This window comes from Terrapene carolina, unplaced genomic scaffold, assembly GCF_002925995.2.
Source record: "Terrapene carolina triunguis isolate 2854851 unplaced genomic scaffold, T_m_triunguis-2.0 Scaffold35022, whole genome shotgun sequence".
Taxonomy (NCBI): Eukaryota; Metazoa; Chordata; order Testudines; family Emydidae; genus Terrapene; species Terrapene triunguis.
The window spans coordinates 9,471,895-9,490,413 of record NW_020699373.1 but is presented as its reverse complement, the minus strand read 5'-3'; the positions used below and the strand labels follow the sequence as shown (position 1 = coordinate 9,490,413).

Below are 18,519 nucleotides of genomic sequence, written 5' to 3'. Positions count from 1 at the left end.
AAAGATATTGAAAATAGCCTAAAATGGAGAGCTTGTAGTAGTAAGTATCTTGAATAACATCAGAGCTCTATCTGCAGATGCACATAGAAGCAGCGAACTCTATGGAGACAACAGGGAGGTCGGAACCCCTACAAATGATGAATAAGGTGTAGACAGACTGATGCCTTTCACCTGGCAACTAAAAGGTTCACACAGCATGCTCATATCATCCAAGTCGGGGCTTATATTATATTAGCTCTACTGGCTATCATGCCGATAAATGAATGCTGAATGTATTAAGTGCAACAGCAGCTAATGCATCTTAAAATTAGGCAACACTCTGTTGCCAAGACAGATTAGATTCTGCCTGGGCTCCAGGAAGCCAAAGGGAGTCCAAAGTCAACATCTTATAAAAACAAAAAAACCTGAAGTGTCCTATGCCTGATGCTAAGGCAAGAGCAAACATCCCTGCTAGAGTCTGAACTATCCTGTGGTATAAATACTACATCTTTAGCCTTCCAATTGTGTCAGTACAACTATCTTAACTTCAAACAAACAGCCTGAAGGTTCGGGCAGTTGACTAACCTATTGCCAAGGAACACAGGCTTGAGAGTCTAAGTTAGCTAGGAAAAGCAAGATCGACTCAAGCACAACTTTATTAATAGTTGATGGGAATTACTGCCTGCAGCTCCACTGCTCTTGAAAAGATGGCAAGTAGTTCTGGCTGAAAGTGAGCCCTGGCCCACTCACACAAATACAGCTCAGCCTTCTTGCTGAACAATGGGAGACCAGGACACATCTTTAAAAAAAGAAATCTTACTATAATAGGTCAGCCGTGACAGGTTTTGCAAGTTTATTTTTATTTTTTATAAACTTGACCTGTAAATTCTACCTATAGTCTGATTTGTGCAAGGGAGTGTAGCACTAAACTATTAAGTTTGATGATCCATGCAATAAAACCTCCTAGCCACTAACTCATCAGTAGTATTGTAAGGTTGCTGTGTGATGAATTAATGCACAAGATGTCACACAAGAAGTCCCCAGCTCTATTCAGCTTGAGTCAGCTGAGTTCAGTGTGACAGAGTGGGAATCTTTTGTAATTTATGAAGCTTGTGTCTGCCTCACTTTCCCTTGGTGCTTTTCATTGCTACCCAAGAGGTGCGAAAGGTTAACACTGCTCTTGGAGTTGAAGAAGAGACATGAGGTGTCACCAATGGGTCATTAAAGAACTTGGTGAAACCAACCCATATCAACTGAGAATCAAAGAAACAAGGCAAACCCCAATGACTGAACAATTGACACCTAACAGCAAAAAACTCTGGAAGGCAGATGCAAATACTCAGTGCGCATTGTGCCCTGAAGGGGTGCAGGGGCCTTGTACTGTACAAGTCTGGCTTGTCTAGATTTGCCACAGGGAACTAAAGAAAGACAGGTATTGCTAGTGCCCCAAGATCTCATTTCAGTCATAGAGAACAGGTGCCTGCCCCTGGGGAATGGTGTGGGTCCTTGGGCACTCCCAGGGGACTGGTTACAGGGTGGGGAATAGACCAGACCCATGATCTTGTGACAAACAGCACCAAAGTACTTTTTTTAGACTTAGAAATTGAAAAAAGCTTTAACCTGAAGTCATCCAGACAATGAAACCAATTGACAGCACATAACACATACCAACCTTGCTAAGGTTGCTTGGACCACTCTTCCCCACCCTCATTATTTCAAGTTTTTGCATCAAATTTCTCACGATATTACTTCTGAGCCAGGCAAGCGAAACATCTTGAATATGGAATTCTGGGAATGTTTTTCTAACATTGTGACCCTCTAAATCCATTAAAACTATAGTTTTGGTACCTTAGTCAGACATTAGCATGACAACGTAGTGTGTTGGAACCTCCAAACCTGAGCAGAGTAAAACAGATTATTAGTACCATGTAATGTGTCTATTACTGCAAAACATGCTTTTTGGATTAAGATGGGTTATGGTGAACTTTTTGCACTGAGAACTTTGTTTAAACAGGACAGACTGCTGGAAATTGGCGATCTCATACTGTACAAAACAGGTCAATACTACTGAGAATGGCCATCTAGTTTTAGGAGAGTACTTCAGAGGGATTGAGGGGATTAACTTCATATCTAGCATTTGGTCCAGTAGACCACCACATTACCACCTAGCCATCCACCCCCAGAAGTAATACAGCTATATCTTATGCAAGCTGCCTAGTTTCACACACTGGACAGCAGTCTCTGTAAGTGAAGAATTTACATTTTATTGTACTCATTTACAGTCTGAAGGGACAAAATTTTTGGATACATATTTAGCTAACTTGATTAGACTCCATAAGTAGAAAAAGTTACAGGCTATATATAAACAGTCAACATTAACTGTTCACACTGTTCGATCAGCGTAGCTTGGTAATATTCTCTTCCAGCTTCTCTCGGTTTGCTCCAGAGAATTCATGCACCTGTAACAATAATTTAAGAATAGCCATTTAAAATAGTGATTTTTAGCCCAAAGAGTTTTATAATTCCTGGAAAGATACTGGCAATTTTAGTCCCATAAATCAGAGGATAAAGAAGTGGCCAATGTTGGCGGTTTGAAGTATTGTTTTGATTTCCAGATTTTGTATTCTGCAGCTCTGCACCCCAAAGTATTTTACACACTTTGGGCCAGACTCTGCTTTATTGTTCTCCAAGCACCTCCTACTGACTCCAGTCAGTCACACACACACACAGTTTTACAGATTTCATAAGAAACAGCTACACATATGCCATGTCAATCTTGGCTCTCAAAAGTTGTAAAGAATTAAACTTTTCTTACCAAAAATCTTGCATGTTATCTACAAGAGGTCAAACTATTCAGTTAAACTCTGGATGCAAGACAATGTCTTTTCACCTACTGCATTAAGGTGTTATGACACCACTTCACATCCAGATGAATTAACTTTAGGTAATACTTTGCTGGAGAACATGTTTTCAGAGTTAGATTTGTGGACAAGGAACAGACTCGGCAACAAAAGGATATATTTAGTTTTAAAGAGAAAGTTACTAGAGATTCTAGAAGATAGAGTCTTGTCTACACTGGACATAGTAACCACCGACTCAATCCACCCAACATTTGAGGCATATTTTCTGATGGGCAAATTTAGTTTTTGAAAGCCACAGCTCCCACCCCCGGAAGGCCCTTCCTAACATGAACAAAATTATTTGAGCAGTGTGCCTGCAAGTCTGGTTATACACTAGCCCACAATGAAGATGACAGTCAGTATGAAGGACTTGTTTTATATTAGAGCACAGCCATCCATCCAATTATTTCATAACTAAGTGCTTTTGGAGAACAGACAGCCAAATGAGGTTACTAAACCAGATATTCCAACCAGAAGCTCACCTCTAGGTTGAGAGAAAGCATAAGTAGTCTTGGCCCAAGTTCTTTATTATAGCGCCTGGAGTTTAGACTTTATCAGCTCTGCCATCATTTACAGTAATTACAATTTTGGTATTGTGCAGAAGTACTGAATTTGTTTCCTTTGCCTTTCTATATAGCTGAAGACTAAAAACATCTAATAGATTAGTTTGCTTGTTTTTTGAAAAAAGTTATGAATTGTTGTTTAGTTATGATTGGGTCACAAAAAGATAGGAATATTAATTAAAATTAAGTCCAGCTGGCCTGCAGCTGGGATAGGTGCATAAAGCAGGTTTCAGACATTAGGTTCTGGAGAGAGAGGCTCAAAGTCTGGGTCAAAACTTCACATTAGGATTTACCTGGAATACAAACCTAGAGTGTTGCCAGAACTTGTTAGAAACAAACTACTTCTAAGTGATTTAACTGCATGTAACATTAGTGACCCATTGCAGAAGGCTAGGCATTATCCTTTTTTTAGGGTGCCAATATGAACTTCCTTGTTTCTGAGGCTACTCTAAAGCCATTTGTGCTCTCTCTAAGTGAGTACATGTAAGTGAACTATATTGCTCAGGAGGTAAATTGAGATGCAAGCTATTGTGAGATCTTCACAAGGTGCCATTTCTCCAGAGACTTATTCAGGAAACGGCTATTATGTGTGTGGTCACTTGCCCCAGTGGTCTATTTTTCCCTAAAATAACTTCCAGCAGCTAAGTTAAACCTCATTAAAATGTTTTTTCTGGGCCCTATACATGTAGTTATTTTAATTCATATTTAGTGTTTTAGCATCCAGTATCCCCCCTCCCCACACCTATACTGTTTCACTAAGAATGTTGAAAACCTACCTTGTTGCCCTGCTTGTAGAATTGGAATGTTGGCATGCACTGGACTGCACACTCTGAAGCAACGTCCTAAAAAGAAAGTTTCACTGCAATTTTAGCTTGGCAAATTAAACACAACTAACCAGACATCAGATCTGTACCAGATTACAGAAAATGAAAGGGAACCAAGTAATTGTTTGCTACTCTGGTCAGTTTAAGACCAGTCACTAGTTATTATGTGGATATACTATAGTCTTCCTGTTCCTACAACTAGCAGTGGTTTCATCCTCTTTGCTGGATTTGTTAAGACAGAAACAAGTAAGACTACTTCTGCAGAAAGTAGCACAATACTACAGAAAGCTAACTTTCTTCCATATCATGCCTTATTTGTAAGGTAATTTCACAGCTGAAGGTCTGCCTAATGAGTTTGTTAAACAAGCATCTACTAGTCAGCCAGGTTTGCAATCTGACATTACTTCCATCTGTTCCAATTATTAAGAACCTATATTGGAAAGGCTTATGAAGAAATTCCAATTAGAAGTGTTTATAACTCATTACGAAAGGACAGATACTTTTAAGCAATGAGTAGTGTTCCTGCTGTTTATTACCACTCAAGAATAGTTTATCACTAGCACACAATAGCTTCAGTTGAGAAGCATCAGCTTTAATAGATCACATATCCAAAGATTGATTAAGTTATCCTAACTGAAAGTTTGGGGGGGGGGGGGGGGGGGAGAAGAAAGAGGGAGTGAAATTTAGATTGGCTACAACCCCTGCAGAGAGCAGTGCCTATGCTATTCAAGGTACCTTCACAGCAGGGGTACAGGAAGACAAATACATAAGTAGGTAGTTTTTCCTCTATAACATTAGCAAACTATGGGAGGGGAGTGCAAGATGACTGCAGATTCTAAACAAGATTTGCAGGCAAGCTAGAAATACTGCCAATACACAGACAAGCCTACTACAGCATAAGTACTTGAGAATGCAACAAATGTTGTATCACTTATATGAGGGCCAAGTGGAAGCTTTGAGCAGTTATCAGAGTTTAAAGCCAGAAGGGACTATCAGATCACCTAGTCTGACCTCCTGTATCTTGTAGGCCATCCCCTGCACAATACACCCAACAACTGAAATTTGACCAAAGTAGTACAACCCACAGGAGACTAGACATATGTACCACAAGCAACAAAAGCAAGGGTCAAGGGGCACCTGTGCCCAAGGCCCCCCTCAATGGCATGGAAGTGATTGTGCAATATACCCGGATATTTCTGGCAACTGACCCACATCCACATGCTGCAAAGGAAGTCAACCCTCTTCCCCTCCTATTCTGCCAGCCACAGCCAATCTGACCTGGGGGGAAAATTCCTTCCCAACTCCACACATGGCAATCAGTTAGACCCTAAGCATGTGAGGAAGAACCAGCTAGCCAGGCATCTGAGACTGCACAGTGGTGCCACCTCAGAGACCTGTCCCTCACCATCCAATGTCCCATCTGCAGCAATGGTCACCCCAATGCTTCTGAGGAAGGATATTAAAAAACCCATAATACAATGGGTGGAGGACAGTAAGAGTGCAAGAGAATCCCTAACTGACTGCTGTAGATGGCCAGCTAAAACCCTGAAGCATAAGCTTTTAGGAACATAAGAAGTCTCCTGAGAGGATCTCAGTTTCCTTAGAAGAACTGAAAACGAACTCAAGTTTATATTTTAAGATGGCTTGATTCCAGATATTAGAGAAATCCCCCTATTAACATTTGGACTTTAAAATGAATTCTTGATATTTTAGTCTAGTTTGAATGTTTCCATCAAGTGTTATTCACATGCACTGAGGACAACAGGAGTTTTGGATATGCAAGGAGTACAGGATCAAAATCACTTTAGCAATCAGACCGATCTCTTGTCAATTAGTGTTTGCTAGGAATTAAAGTACACGATGGAGAAATGCTGAATTACTAACAGGGGGATTAAAATATTCCCTTTAGAAATAACAATTAATCCCTAGTTTCTTGCTCTAGGTAACCACTGTTGCAGCAACTGACCATTTTGAGAGCAAAGACCAACTTTTTAGGAGACAAGTTTCCCAGTATTAGATTGCATGGCAAAGTTAACCTTTACTGCCAGTTCTGCCACAAACAGTATTACTTTTTGGTGCACTATTTGAGGATCTTACCTGAGCATCATCCACATCAACTTCAAGAAACACGACGTCTGGGAACTTCTCACAAAGACTCTAAAGTTTTAAAACAGTGTTAAAATTGCAGTTTTTACTTCATATAAGCCTTGTTTAAGAGTGCTCTAGGAGTCTTATATAAGAGCCCCAAATGGGGCAAAACAAATCTTACCAGTTAGTATCTTTTACTAAAAAGTAGATAAGTACAAGTTTCAGTTGCCATAGAGCAATTATGTCACTAGCTGGAGCGTCAAGAGTTCAGTTACATGTACCACAGAAGTCATTTTAAGATTTTTAGTAGTACATTTTAGTTTCAAATGCTTTTTACTAAGATCTTTAGTAAAAGGCAAACCTTCCACTACCCAGCTTTAAACTAAGAGTAGTTAGAGAGGAACTTATTAGGGCATTTCCCTCAACCATGAAGTCATGTGACAGATGTGTCTCTAGGATGATTATATTTGCATGCTCCTAAGCCATAATGAAGTTTTAAAACCATTAAGCAAGTTGCAAGTCAGTTGAAGAGTAAGATTTACATGTCTACAGAGTGATACATGTACCCTCTTCCTTCAGATGGATCTCAAACATGTATTCCCTTCTTTTTAATAGCTTTAAAGATTGTAATGTTTTTCTCTTTTGACTGAAGAAAATTGATAGTTTGTGAAAGTTTGACCCAATTCCTCAAAAGAGAATTAGAACAAAGTTTTAATAGCGCTGAAACTTTGGAGAGTCACATGTGAAGTACCTTCATTCATCAAAAAGGTTTACCCTTCATAAAGTAAGTAGATACAGTAAAATCTCAGTGTTATGAGCACCAGAATTACGAACTGACCAGTCAAGCGCACACCTCATTTGGAACTGGAAGTATGCACTCAGGCAGCAGCAGAGACAAGAGCAAATACAGTACAGTACTGTGTTAAACTACTGAAAAAGGGACAGCAGCATTTTTCTTCTGCATAGTAAAGTTTCAAAGCTGTATTAAGTCAATGTTCTGTTTTAAGCTTTTGAAAGAACCATAACGTTTTGTTCAGAGTTATGAACAACCTCCATTCCCGAAGTGTTCATAACTGAGGTTCTACTGTACCAGGAAATTGGTACAACTTCCAAGCTACACATTTGTAATAGTTTACGGCCACATATTACACTAATGAATCATGATTCCTAGTTTTCACTGATGGCTATTCAGAGTTGCATGCAGGGTTACAGTTCTTTACTTTTCTTGTTTGGGTCGTAAGTATTAATATTATATCAGCCTGTTCTGTGATTTTGTTAGAATGTTATTTGAGTTTTAGACTTCAAAATCATTTGACAAGGCTGTCTTTTATGGCACCAGAGACTATGAATTTTATTTCAATTTTCTTGACCTTGTCAGTTTGTTATGATCCTCACAATAAGTTGTGAAGAGCATTTCACTTTTTTGGAGGGGGAAGGAAGGGAATGCTTTAAAGAGAATGGTGAAGAATTGTTTGGACAACATTAGGAATATCATTGTTTTGGTTACAGTCACACTGAGGTCACAACTGAGATTTTCTTGCAAGTCTTCCCCCATGTGTGTCAAGTAACACAAGACCATTCAGACATCCATAGTGACCTAGTTTTATAGTAAGATAGCATTGCACTAGTCAAGTCTCAGCTGTAAAAACTAGCAGAGTATTGAGTTTGGCATTGTTACTTACATGAAAAAAGGGTTTGATCATTTTGCATGGTCCACACCATGTGGCCGAGAAGTCAACAACTACAAGCTTATCACCAGCAGATTTCAATTCAGTCCTAAATTCTTCCTGTAGAGAGAAGAGATTCAACACCAAGTTTTATTTTTGCAAGTGTGCTCAAATCAGTCCCCCTCTTTATGACTAACTTGTTTTTGAAGTTCATACTCTGTTTATAGACTGGATATTCTGGTGGCTCAATCCTAATAGCCAGTGTTGCATACCAAGACTTTCTTTAGAATCAGTGGATTTTGAATACATTAGCACGAGTCCAAAAAATGTCTCCTACAACAACCCAAAAGCTATTACAGTAACCTTATTACTTTTTCAGCAATAGAACAAGTTCTCTCATGTAGGAATTACCCACCAAGTTGTAGCAGCAGATTTGTTGTACTGGCTGGCCCAAAGCCAAACAAAAGAACTACTACATGAGACTAGATTTTCCTTTTTAGTTTGCATTAAAAAGGAACTAGGCATGCAGATTAGGCAAGAGAGAAAGAGAGAGTTTGTCGAGTTCTAATCAAATACTTGCTCTAACTAGTGAAGCAGGTGCTTCCTACTGCCAGTGTTCTGGTATGTTTGATACATGAGGGTATCTGACAAATCTTTTATTAGAATTGTTATTCTAATCAGATAGAAACCACAAACCCAGCTTCTCCTTATATACAAAGGTTTGTTTCCAGTCAACTGTTCCTGAAAATGCCATTTTAACTGCATTCAGTCCAGTTTGTCCAGTTCTTTCATCCTACATTTTAGAACTTTTACTCTTAAATATCACCAAAGCAGTAGGTTTTGATGCAAAGCAGGCGACTCATGCCCATAACTACCAAAGCCCTACCTTTTGTTTTCATAGCACAATAGCATCTCCTCCCTAATCCAAAATGGATAGATTGGAATTACACCTCTCACTTCAGTTACATGTCCCTGAACAAGGTATAAGCTAATCACACTGCACTATAGAACCAATTATACAGTCTTCATACTTAAGTGGATCATCCTTTGCAATAAAAAGGAAGCTTTCCTGCAAAGTTCAGTGCTTCTATGCATGACATATATCAAGAGTTCCGATGTACGGTTTGCCTTTTCTTTAGATAAGAACACCATTGGGAGGGAAGGACGTAGATGTTCAGATTGTTTTAGGCTATATACCTAGATTGCAAAGCAAGTGACTTCTTATTTAATTCCCAAAATAGCATGATAAACATCTGAGAGACTGTCAGGGAACTGCTAACAGTACCTGGGAAGACTGGGAAAGTGTCAAGTCACAAGATATGGAGAAAACAGGTGACAAATGTTCTTATAAAGACAGGGTTTCTGGGTACCAAGTACTGGGACACGGAGAGAGGTGAGGTCTAAGTCACCTCAGCTGAAGGAAAAAAGGATGATGAATACTACTTTTAAAAATCGATCCCCTTCTCCCCCATCTGTGTCCTGCCTCCTCCTTTCAAAAGGAAAAAAAATTAAGGAGTTTCTGAAGTGAAACCTGGATGTAACTTCAGTTTCAAACACCTCATGTCTATAGTTGATGAGCACTGTTGGCTGGCACTGCAAGCTACGTAGCTCAAGCTGCCTTGACGAAGAGGAAAAGCAGAGGTGTGAAGGTCAGTGTCAAAACTGGAAACCAGAAGAATCAATTTGCAGTCCAGTGCCCTATCCACTGGGCAACACCGCCTCATCTTCCAAAGTGATGTAACAATACATGATCCAGCTACATTTTAAGGAGCCTGCTATATATTAAAACCTGCACAATCATTTAGACTCCACCAGGAAAACAATTTTCTTCATGTTCCTGCACCAACATCCAAGTCTTCTATAAGTTCAGCAAAGGATGGAACCACTCTTTCTATTTAAGCAGCTTACATGTGCAGCAGATATAGCTAGAGCTGTTAGACTCCTGTAGTGAAACCATCTACATTTGTGAAAGTGGACTAGTTTGGAGCCAACATCACTCCAAGGGACTCTGGGAAGCAGATTTATATTTTGTACCAAGACTGAGCTGTTAACTGAATTTCACCTAAACCAGCTGGCTTAAATTTGAGCACAAGACTCAAAAGGTACAATCCCACACAGTTAAATGAATGCAATTAAAAGCCCACTAGGTTTGCTTAGCTTTAGATACAGCCACTTTAAGGTATTTTAAAAGACTGCTGTGTTCCTTTAGTATGTTATAATTCAGAAATTTGGCCAGATGGCTGATAAAAGCAGCCCAATTTGTATGCTACAAATAAAACTGATAGAGGAACGGAACATGTACCATTTTATTGTTGGCTGAACATTATCCGCAAGTAAATTCTGCTATGTAATTTGCTGTATTGTGGAATTCAGAGACAGTCATCTGTACAAATTGGATTTGGTTGTGTTGCTACAGCCTGAATTTCAAGGTAGCCATGTTAGATGAATTTGTAGTCCTTAGAGATGCAGTGACACTAATGATAACAATTAAATTGTAGAATATAAAACTCATTTATTCCTGACTATTTGTGGCCATGTACAAGATGTGCACTGTAACAATTCTTGTAAGTTAAGGGATCAAAGAAGCCAATTCAGATTTTGAAGGAACCAGCATTACTTTAGATAATCTGGTGAAGCTATAAAAAGACTGAACACTAAAATACTGGTTCAGAGGCCCTAGCATTAACCTACCTGGGCACCAACAACTATTCCTTGACATGCTATTCAGACATTATCATGTTCTCTCCTTCACTGCATTCATAAAGGCAATGAAATTCACTAGGGTGGGACCAGCGGGTATAATCTGGTTAAGTTTTATGCTGAAGACTACCTTGGCAAACCCCGTTTTGGGTCACATGAAAAAACTAGGACCCAATTCAATACTAGAATAATTTTGTTTAACAGCGTAAGTTTTAAATTAGGAGGACACAATCACAGCAGCTTTGCGTCATTGACAGCTCTCTAGAAACACTATCTTGTGACAAGCCAAGACCACTAGTACAGTGACTTGGTTATTGTCAACATCGGGTCCCCCTTTTACTCACACTTCCCAAAGTACTAGGCAAACTCCTTGCACAGATGAGCACAAACCATTCCTGACCTAATGTTCCCTCCTCCCCCCCAAGAAGGGAATCTGCCTACTTTCCATAATTGTTACACTACTGCACTATCACACAAGCTAATCAACAGAGGACACGGAACCTGTATTCATCAGTCTCATTTTTAGAGGGTAGACAAAATATTAGTGCCTTGACATCATCAAAGCGCTACCTCTGCCAGTGACAAGTAAGAAGCGATACTTTGATAGCACAGGGCGTGCCCGACATCAGTTTCTGCTGAAGTTTTTTTTGTTTTTAAATTAACTGATGCAGGGCCCACTTGGGCGGTGGGCCCACAGCGCCAATCCTCGCCGCAGCTGCTGACAGTTTACCCGGCAGCGGATCTCCGCTCTGGCCCATGGAACTCCGTGGCCCTGCAGCAGAACCACTCGAACCGAGACCCCCAATTACAGCGGGGGGGAGGAGCCAGTTACCCGGGCGTGCGCAGTACCGGGGGGGGGTTCCCACACAAGGGGTCCCGCCAGGGGGGGAGAACGGATCCCCTCCCCAGCGCAGACCGGCCGCCGGCTCAGCCCGAGGCTCCTCAGGAGAGCAGCTCCCCGAGGCCTGGCGCAGTGCAAGGCGGGCCAGGCCCCGAGGACACCACTGCCCCGGAGGAAGGGGGAAGAACCGCGCCGTGCCCGGCCGCGCCCCCGCAGCGGCGGGGCCACTCAGCCTTACGGCGCGGGCACGAGGCGGGGCGGCGCTCGCGCGCGTTCCCGGGCACTGAACCTCCCCGAGACCCCGCCCGCCCCGAGCGGGCCCTACCCGCCCCCGAGACGCTGGCGAGGCCGCCCCGCCACCAACCGCTGCTCACCAGGTTCCCCACGGTCTTCACCATCGTTGCCGCCCGGGTTGCGCTCACGAGACGCTGCTTAACTGATACTTGGACCGCTAGTGCCTGTGGCGCGCTACCGCCGCCCTCCTGCTTATATAGAGGCCAACCCCCAGGCCTCAGTGCGCACGCGCGGTCCGCGCCCCGCCCCTCCCTTTTCCCAGAAGAGGAGGATGCACACCAACGGCTGACGTAGCGGAGCTCGTGCTCGCGGGTTTCCATCCCCTCCCCCTCGGCTCGGCGCGCGCTGAGTGGCGCGGGTTAAGGCCCCCTCCCTGTCTGGGCGGCGGGACTCCGCTGAGCTGTCAGGCGGCGGGGGCGGGGGGACTCTCCCGAGGAATCAACACAGCTCCTCCCTCCCCCAGCGAGAGGGCGAGGCGGTCACTGACTCCCCCCGCAGAGCAGATGTCACCCCCAAAGAGGCACAGGGCAGTGCCAGGGGAGGCCCCACGGGAGGGGGGCAGGAGAGTGAGCCTGGCCTGCCCTCACCCCACAGTGGCTGCTCCTGCCCCAGCTCCCCCCTCCGGGCACGGTGCGGTGGGGTCACAGTAGGGTGACCAGATGTCTCGATTTTATAGGGATAGTCCCGATATTTGGGTCTTTTTCTTATATAGGCTCCTATTACCCCCCACCCCCGTCCCGATTTTTCACACTTGCTGACTGGTCACCCTAGGTCACAGCCAAGAGCTCAGATTTGGCCTAGCTGCCCCTCTCTTGTGACAGGGCCAGGGGGGCTGCCGGGCCAAATCGGAGTGGCACTGGAACGCCACACACCAGGTCGCAATGCCCCAGGCTGCGCTTTCGATTGCTAACCTGGATGCACGCACGTCCCCCTTCCCCGAAATCATAGTGATGCCTAGGGGCAAGTATTAAATGAGGTAATGGAATAAAATGTGTGAGATATTCTTATCGACAAACTAGGCAAATACAATTTAGATGGGGCTACTATAAGGTGGGTGCATAACTGGCTGGATAACCGTACTCAGAGAGTTGTTATTAATGGTTCCCAATCCTGCTGGAAAGGCATAACGAGTGGGGTTCCGCAGGGGTCTGTTTTGGGACCGGCTCTGTTCAATATCTTCATTAACGACTTAGATATTGGTATAGAAAGTACGATTATTAAGTTTGCGGATGATACCAAACTGGGAGGGATTGCAACTGCTTTGGAGGACAGGGTCATAATTCAAAATGATCTGGACAAATTGGAGAAATGGTCTGAGTTAAACAGGATGAAGTTTAACAAAGACAAATGCAAAGTGCTCCACTTAGGAAGAAAAAATCAGTTTCACACATACAAAATGGGAAGAGACTGTCTAGGAAGGAGTACGGCAGAAAGGGATCTAGGGGTTATAGTGGACCACAAGCTAAATTTGAGTCAACAGTGTGATGCTGTTACAAAAAAAGCAAACATGATTCTGGGATGTATTAACAGGTGTGTTGTGAGCAAGACACGAGAAGTCATTCTTCCGCTCTACTCTGCTCTGGTTAGGCCTCAGCTGGAGTATTGTGTCCAGTTCTGGGCACCGCATTTCAAGAAAGATGTGGAGAAATTGGAAAGGGTCCAGAGAAGAGCAACAAGAATGATTAAAGGTCTTGAGAACATGACCTATGAAGGGAGGCTGAAAGAATTGGGTTTGTTTAGTTTGGAAAAGAGAAGACTGAGAGGGGACATGATAGCAGTTTTCAGGTATCTAAAAGGGTGTCATAAGGAGGAGGGAGAAAACTTGTTCACCTTAGCCTCTGAGGATAGAACAAGAAGCAATGGGCTTAAACTGCTGCAAGGGAGGTCTAAGTTGGACATTAGGAAAAAGTTCCTAACTGTCAGGGTGGTTAAACACTGGAATAAATTGCCTAGGGAGGTTGTGGAATCTCCATCTCTGGAGATATTTAAGAGTAGGTTAGATAAATGTCTATCAAGGATGGTCTAGACAGTATTTGGTCCTGCCAAGCGGGCAGGGGACTGGACTCGATGACCTCTCGAGGTCCCTTCCAGTCCTAGAATCTATGAATCTATGAATCTATGTGTTGAAAACCAAATCACGGCCAGTGAGATGAAAGCCTCCAAATCCACAAAGGAGACTCAAACTAGTAAAAAAAAAAAAGGGGTCAGGGGGATCAAGGATTTCACAGAAAATTTCAATTTGTTGGTAGAAATTCAAATACTGAACAGTTTTGGTTTTCACCTGGAATATTTTGGTTTAAAGACACTCAGTTTTTCAATTAAAATTTTCTGAGGAAAGCAGTTTTTATGTATCCATATTTATTTATATAAATGAAAAGACAATACACCAGAAATCTACAGATAAAAAAAAAATCAGAGAAATACAAACCAGACAAATTGAAAATGTACAAATTAAAAATGGGGGTGTGCTTTGGTGTGCGCTTGGAAAAATAAACAAGCAAAAAAGAACGCTGAGGTTTGGGTGAATAGTGTAATAGGATAAAAAAAATGCAAATGCATTTTGTCTTTGGGAAAATTGAAAACAGATGTTAAGAAATAAAAGGCTGTTTTTCTTTTTTTAGTTATGGAAAATAAAAAAATGATTACATGGACGGAAATATTTCCTATATGAGTTTGTTTCTCTGGAATTAAACTGGGCCTCTTGTGTCACATGGGCAAAAAAGAGAGGGCAGTAGGTAGGGAAATTTTTGGCATTAAAGCAACTTTTGATCAAATAGTGAGAGATGCTTGTATGCAGCATTAGTCACAGCAACATTCTGAGGGCGGGCCTACGTTTCCTTACATAGCTCATGGCTAAAAGCTCAGTGACTTTGGAAAAAACTGCTGTGTAACAATGACCAGGAAGTATTTCACATGCATAGGCCCTAGCCAAAAGTCATATGATTTCCTTCCTCCTTCCCTCACTCCTTGCTCACTGTTCATTGCTGATGTTACTGCTTGTGACATAGTACTGTTTACAGCTTATATTACTGGAAAAACTCCAGCCAGTGTGCTTTATTTAAATAGTTTTAGTTGACTCTGAATGACTTATGATTTTTTTGAGAGCCCGCAAGTTACCATGAAGTTTTCTCTTCTTTTGGTTTCAGAAGGAGAAATCAGGGGGGTTACTGAGTTCCCAAGTCAGTGTTGGACCACAGGCTTCCTACAATTATGAAATCTCAAGTAGTCACTTGTATTACTTAAATTAAACTAGCCTTGGTTACACAGTTAAAATAATAATAATTATACAGGTTTCAGAGTGGTAGCCGTGTTAGTCTGTATCAGCAAAAAGAACAAGGAGTATTTGTGGCACCTTAGAGACTAAAATTTATTTGAGCATAAACTCAAATAAATTTGTTAGTCTCTAAGGTGCCACAAGTACTCCTCGTTCTTTTTAATAATTATACAGTGAACACCCTTAAAAAAGTTCCACCAGTTTGAAAGATTCTACCAGGTTAAAAAATATTTCTCATATTTAAAATGGACAATTCCATTCGAATCTTTCAAACTGTGTGGAACTTTTAAAAGAACATTTTATACTGTATTTCGGTTTTGGTGTATTCTGAGTTTTTTTATTTTTTAGAGGGGGTGTATGTTGGGGCTCATTGCATGTGTTTTGGTGTTTGCTGCATGCTTTAAAATCCTGGAATGAATAAAGTTGAATGATTGTAAAATGTGATTCAGTAGTTGTGCAAATTATCTTTTGACTCTAGATACCATGGTTATTGGTGTCCCTATAATTGTAGACAGATTATCAAGATGAATAGATTTCCAGGTCCTTTGCACTCAGATGACATAAATATTTGTACCCTATAAAATATACATGGTTTAGAGGTTGGTGGAGACCAAGCCAAAAGGAATACAAAATATTAAATTGATTGTTAATGAGAAAAATACGAACAATTTTAACTGGCAAACATAAATGTTTGACTGTAAAGATAAAATATTTCTAACTTCTAATAGACCTTTTCTTTTTGTTCCTGTACAAGCAGGTATCACCTTTCACCAGGCTTTAGGGGAAATCCCTGGTTCTTTATCAGATGGGTTCACAGTTATTGTACTGGTTAGTTACACACCTTCTTTCTGGCAAAAGATGTCTGTTTATTATTTCATTTCCATAGGCTGTCCTTGTGTCTTTAAAGGATTTTCACCATGTACCAAGCTCCCAGGTGATTTATCCTGCCTGGTAGATGCTGCACAGTCCTTACAGTGTGCTTTTATTGCCCTTTGCTTATTCCTCTCCTTTTGTGAAGAGGATAAATATCTCTCTCATACATGCCAACGATAAGCCTAGGGCCACTTTATACTACTTTGGCAGCATAAAGGGTCATAAAACCAGAGGCTTCAGAGAGTGGGTAACTGTGTAAGGGGATTCTCTGGGTGGTGCATAACTGGCATAATGGTGCTACATGTCCCTTCTTAATGGGATAGGGTCTGGGGTAGGGTTGTGCTGGAGGCTTGGCCAGGAAGAAAGCACTGCTGTGTTCTGCTACTCTCAACTGCCAGAATATACCCTTGTGTCCATGGACAGTTGACTGTAAATTAGAGCAGCCGTGAGGACCAGAATACAAAGAAGTACAAAGGTGGCATAAAGCCTCTCTCTCTCTCTGCTGTGTAGATTTCAGTCAGAACTGGGAATCAGGCCACTGGTGGTCATACAGCCTGTTTACAGAATACATGAAAACTGAAACCCAAATAAAGTTTCGAAGATATCCATCATTGACAGGGTTAACAACTTTTAATATAGTAAGACTTACAGTCTCTGACTAACAGCATTCCAAGACAAGGGGCTCATTGGTATCTGGTAGTGAGTTTCAGCTGGCCTGCCAAGTTCTAGTGTACCACAATTCTTTAATGTCATGAAACATACCTGATATGTATCATGCCAGGTATCAATAACAAGCTCATAACTCACTGGTTATTGTTATCATCATGTAACGTAGATGCAAGCAACTGATGCAAAGTTATAGACATCAACTGAAATTATAGTTCTCAAACTGTGTTTGCCAGCTGAGCAGGAGTTACTCCACTCTAGACAAAGGGATGTGGTTTCCCCACCAGGGAGTTACTTTTGAATGACAATGAGAATGTATTTACATATTGCATAAACAGACCTATCGAGCTAACAAGGGGTAGAGGCAAAACCTCACACTATCATGATGGGGGGAGGAGTTTCACAGTCACATGTTTAATGTTCATTCAGTTACTCTGCGGGGGGAGGAACTAAATAATTTGCATTTTAGCAATCATCACCAAGTGGGGGAAGAAACCAGCATGGAATTTCCTTCACCAGCAGACTCCATGCTGCTTTCCCCACAGCTTGCATGAACTTTACTTTGGGGAGTTATCATCAGACGAATCCATTTCAAAAGTTCATCGGACTACAAAGGCAGGGGCAAAGAACCCCAAGTTATCTTTCACCCAAGGAGACAAAGGAACCGAGCACTTTGGATTTTGTGGGAGATCCTGACTAAAAGTGTTGGTCAGCCATCATGCTGGAAGGTAGATGGGTAAGAAATCTACCTTGAATGAAGGCTGTAGCTTGTTCTGTTAAACCTCAGTCTCTAGAAAGCAGTCAAGGGCGCTCAACTTTGGAAGGAGCTGGCGTAGGAGATAAAACTAAGTTAACACCTGGCCATATTCAGAGCATACCTCTAGACACTCCTATTTCCCAAAGCCTTGCAACACTAACATGGGAGAGGGGGGTGTAAAGGAAAAATAATATCTTTGAAGAGCTTCTCAGAGGCTGGGAGAGGTGAAGAACAGAACCTACCAAGAAGTCTGCTATGGACTATGCTTTGCAGATTTTAATACTTGTGCAGCACAAAGGCCTTAAATCAGCATGGTACTTAAGTGAAAGCCTAATTTTAAGTCCGTGAGTAGGTCTCATTGATTGCAGTGGACCTGAACTGATGTTTAAAATATTGGTTGCATTATACATAAAGAATATGTATACTTTTCTGAGGTCCAGAAGGAGGTGGGAGGCAGCCCAGTTGAGAATCTCTGGGTAAAAATAAAAAGGTTAAAAATAGGAGTGATGTCATGGTGAGGGTCTACTATAGCCCACCAAATCAGGAAGAGAAGGTGGATGAGGCATTTCTAAAACCAATAACAGAAATATCCAAAACACAGGAGCTGCTAGTAATGGGGAACTGTAACTACCCAGACATCTGTTGGGAAAGTAATACGGCAAACACAACATTTCCAATAAATTCTTGGAATGTATCAGGGACTTTTTGTCCCAGAAGGTGGAGGAAGTAACTAGGGGGACGGCCATTTTAGACTTGATTCTGACAGACAGGGAAGAATTGATAGTGAATCTGAAGGTGAAAGGCAATTTGGGTGACAGTGATCATGAAATGCTAGATTTCTATATTCTAAGAAAAGGAAGGAGTGAAAGTAGCAACATAAGTCTGCTTCAGAAAAGCAGACTTTAACAAACTCAGAGAACTGGTAGGTACAGTCCCATAGGAAGAAAATCTAAAGGAAAAAGGAATTCAGGAGAGCTGGCAGATTCTCAAGGAGACAGTAGTAAGGCACAACTGCAAACTATTCCGATGCAAAGGAAAGATAGGAAGAAGACTAAGAGGCCAATATGGCTCCACCAGGAGCTCTTTAATGACC

The 18,519-nt window shown here is 41.7% G+C and overlaps 1 protein-coding gene across 1 annotated transcript; it reads right to left on the bottom strand.

Annotated features, from left to right (window-relative positions):
* Positions 1-2,223: 2,223 nt before the first annotated feature.
* LOC112117235 (thioredoxin-like) lies at positions 2,224-12,045 on the bottom strand. Its single transcript, XM_024215155.3, has 5 exons — positions 11,937-12,045; positions 8,037-8,141; positions 6,364-6,423; positions 4,219-4,284; positions 2,224-2,438 (listed from the first exon to the last, which is right to left on the bottom strand). The coding sequence occupies exons 1-5, from the start codon at positions 11,958-11,960 to the stop codon at positions 2,376-2,378; spliced, it is 318 nt and encodes a 105-aa protein (XP_024070923.2). The 5' UTR covers positions 11,961-12,045; the 3' UTR covers positions 2,224-2,375.
* Between the last annotated feature and the right edge of the window lie 6,474 nt (positions 12,046-18,519).

Coding starts and splice junctions, on each gene's coding strand:
- LOC112117235 (XM_024215155.3), bottom strand. CDS start 11,960: ATGGTGAAGACCGTGGGGAACCTG. Junction 8,142..11,936: donor TGAAGACCGTGGGGAACCTG/GTGAGCAGCGGT, acceptor TTCTCTCTACAG/GAAGAATTTAGGACTGAATT. Junction 2,439..4,218: donor TCTACAAGCAGGGCAACAAG/GTAGGTTTTCAA, acceptor TTATTGTTACAG/GTGCATGAATTCTCTGGAGC.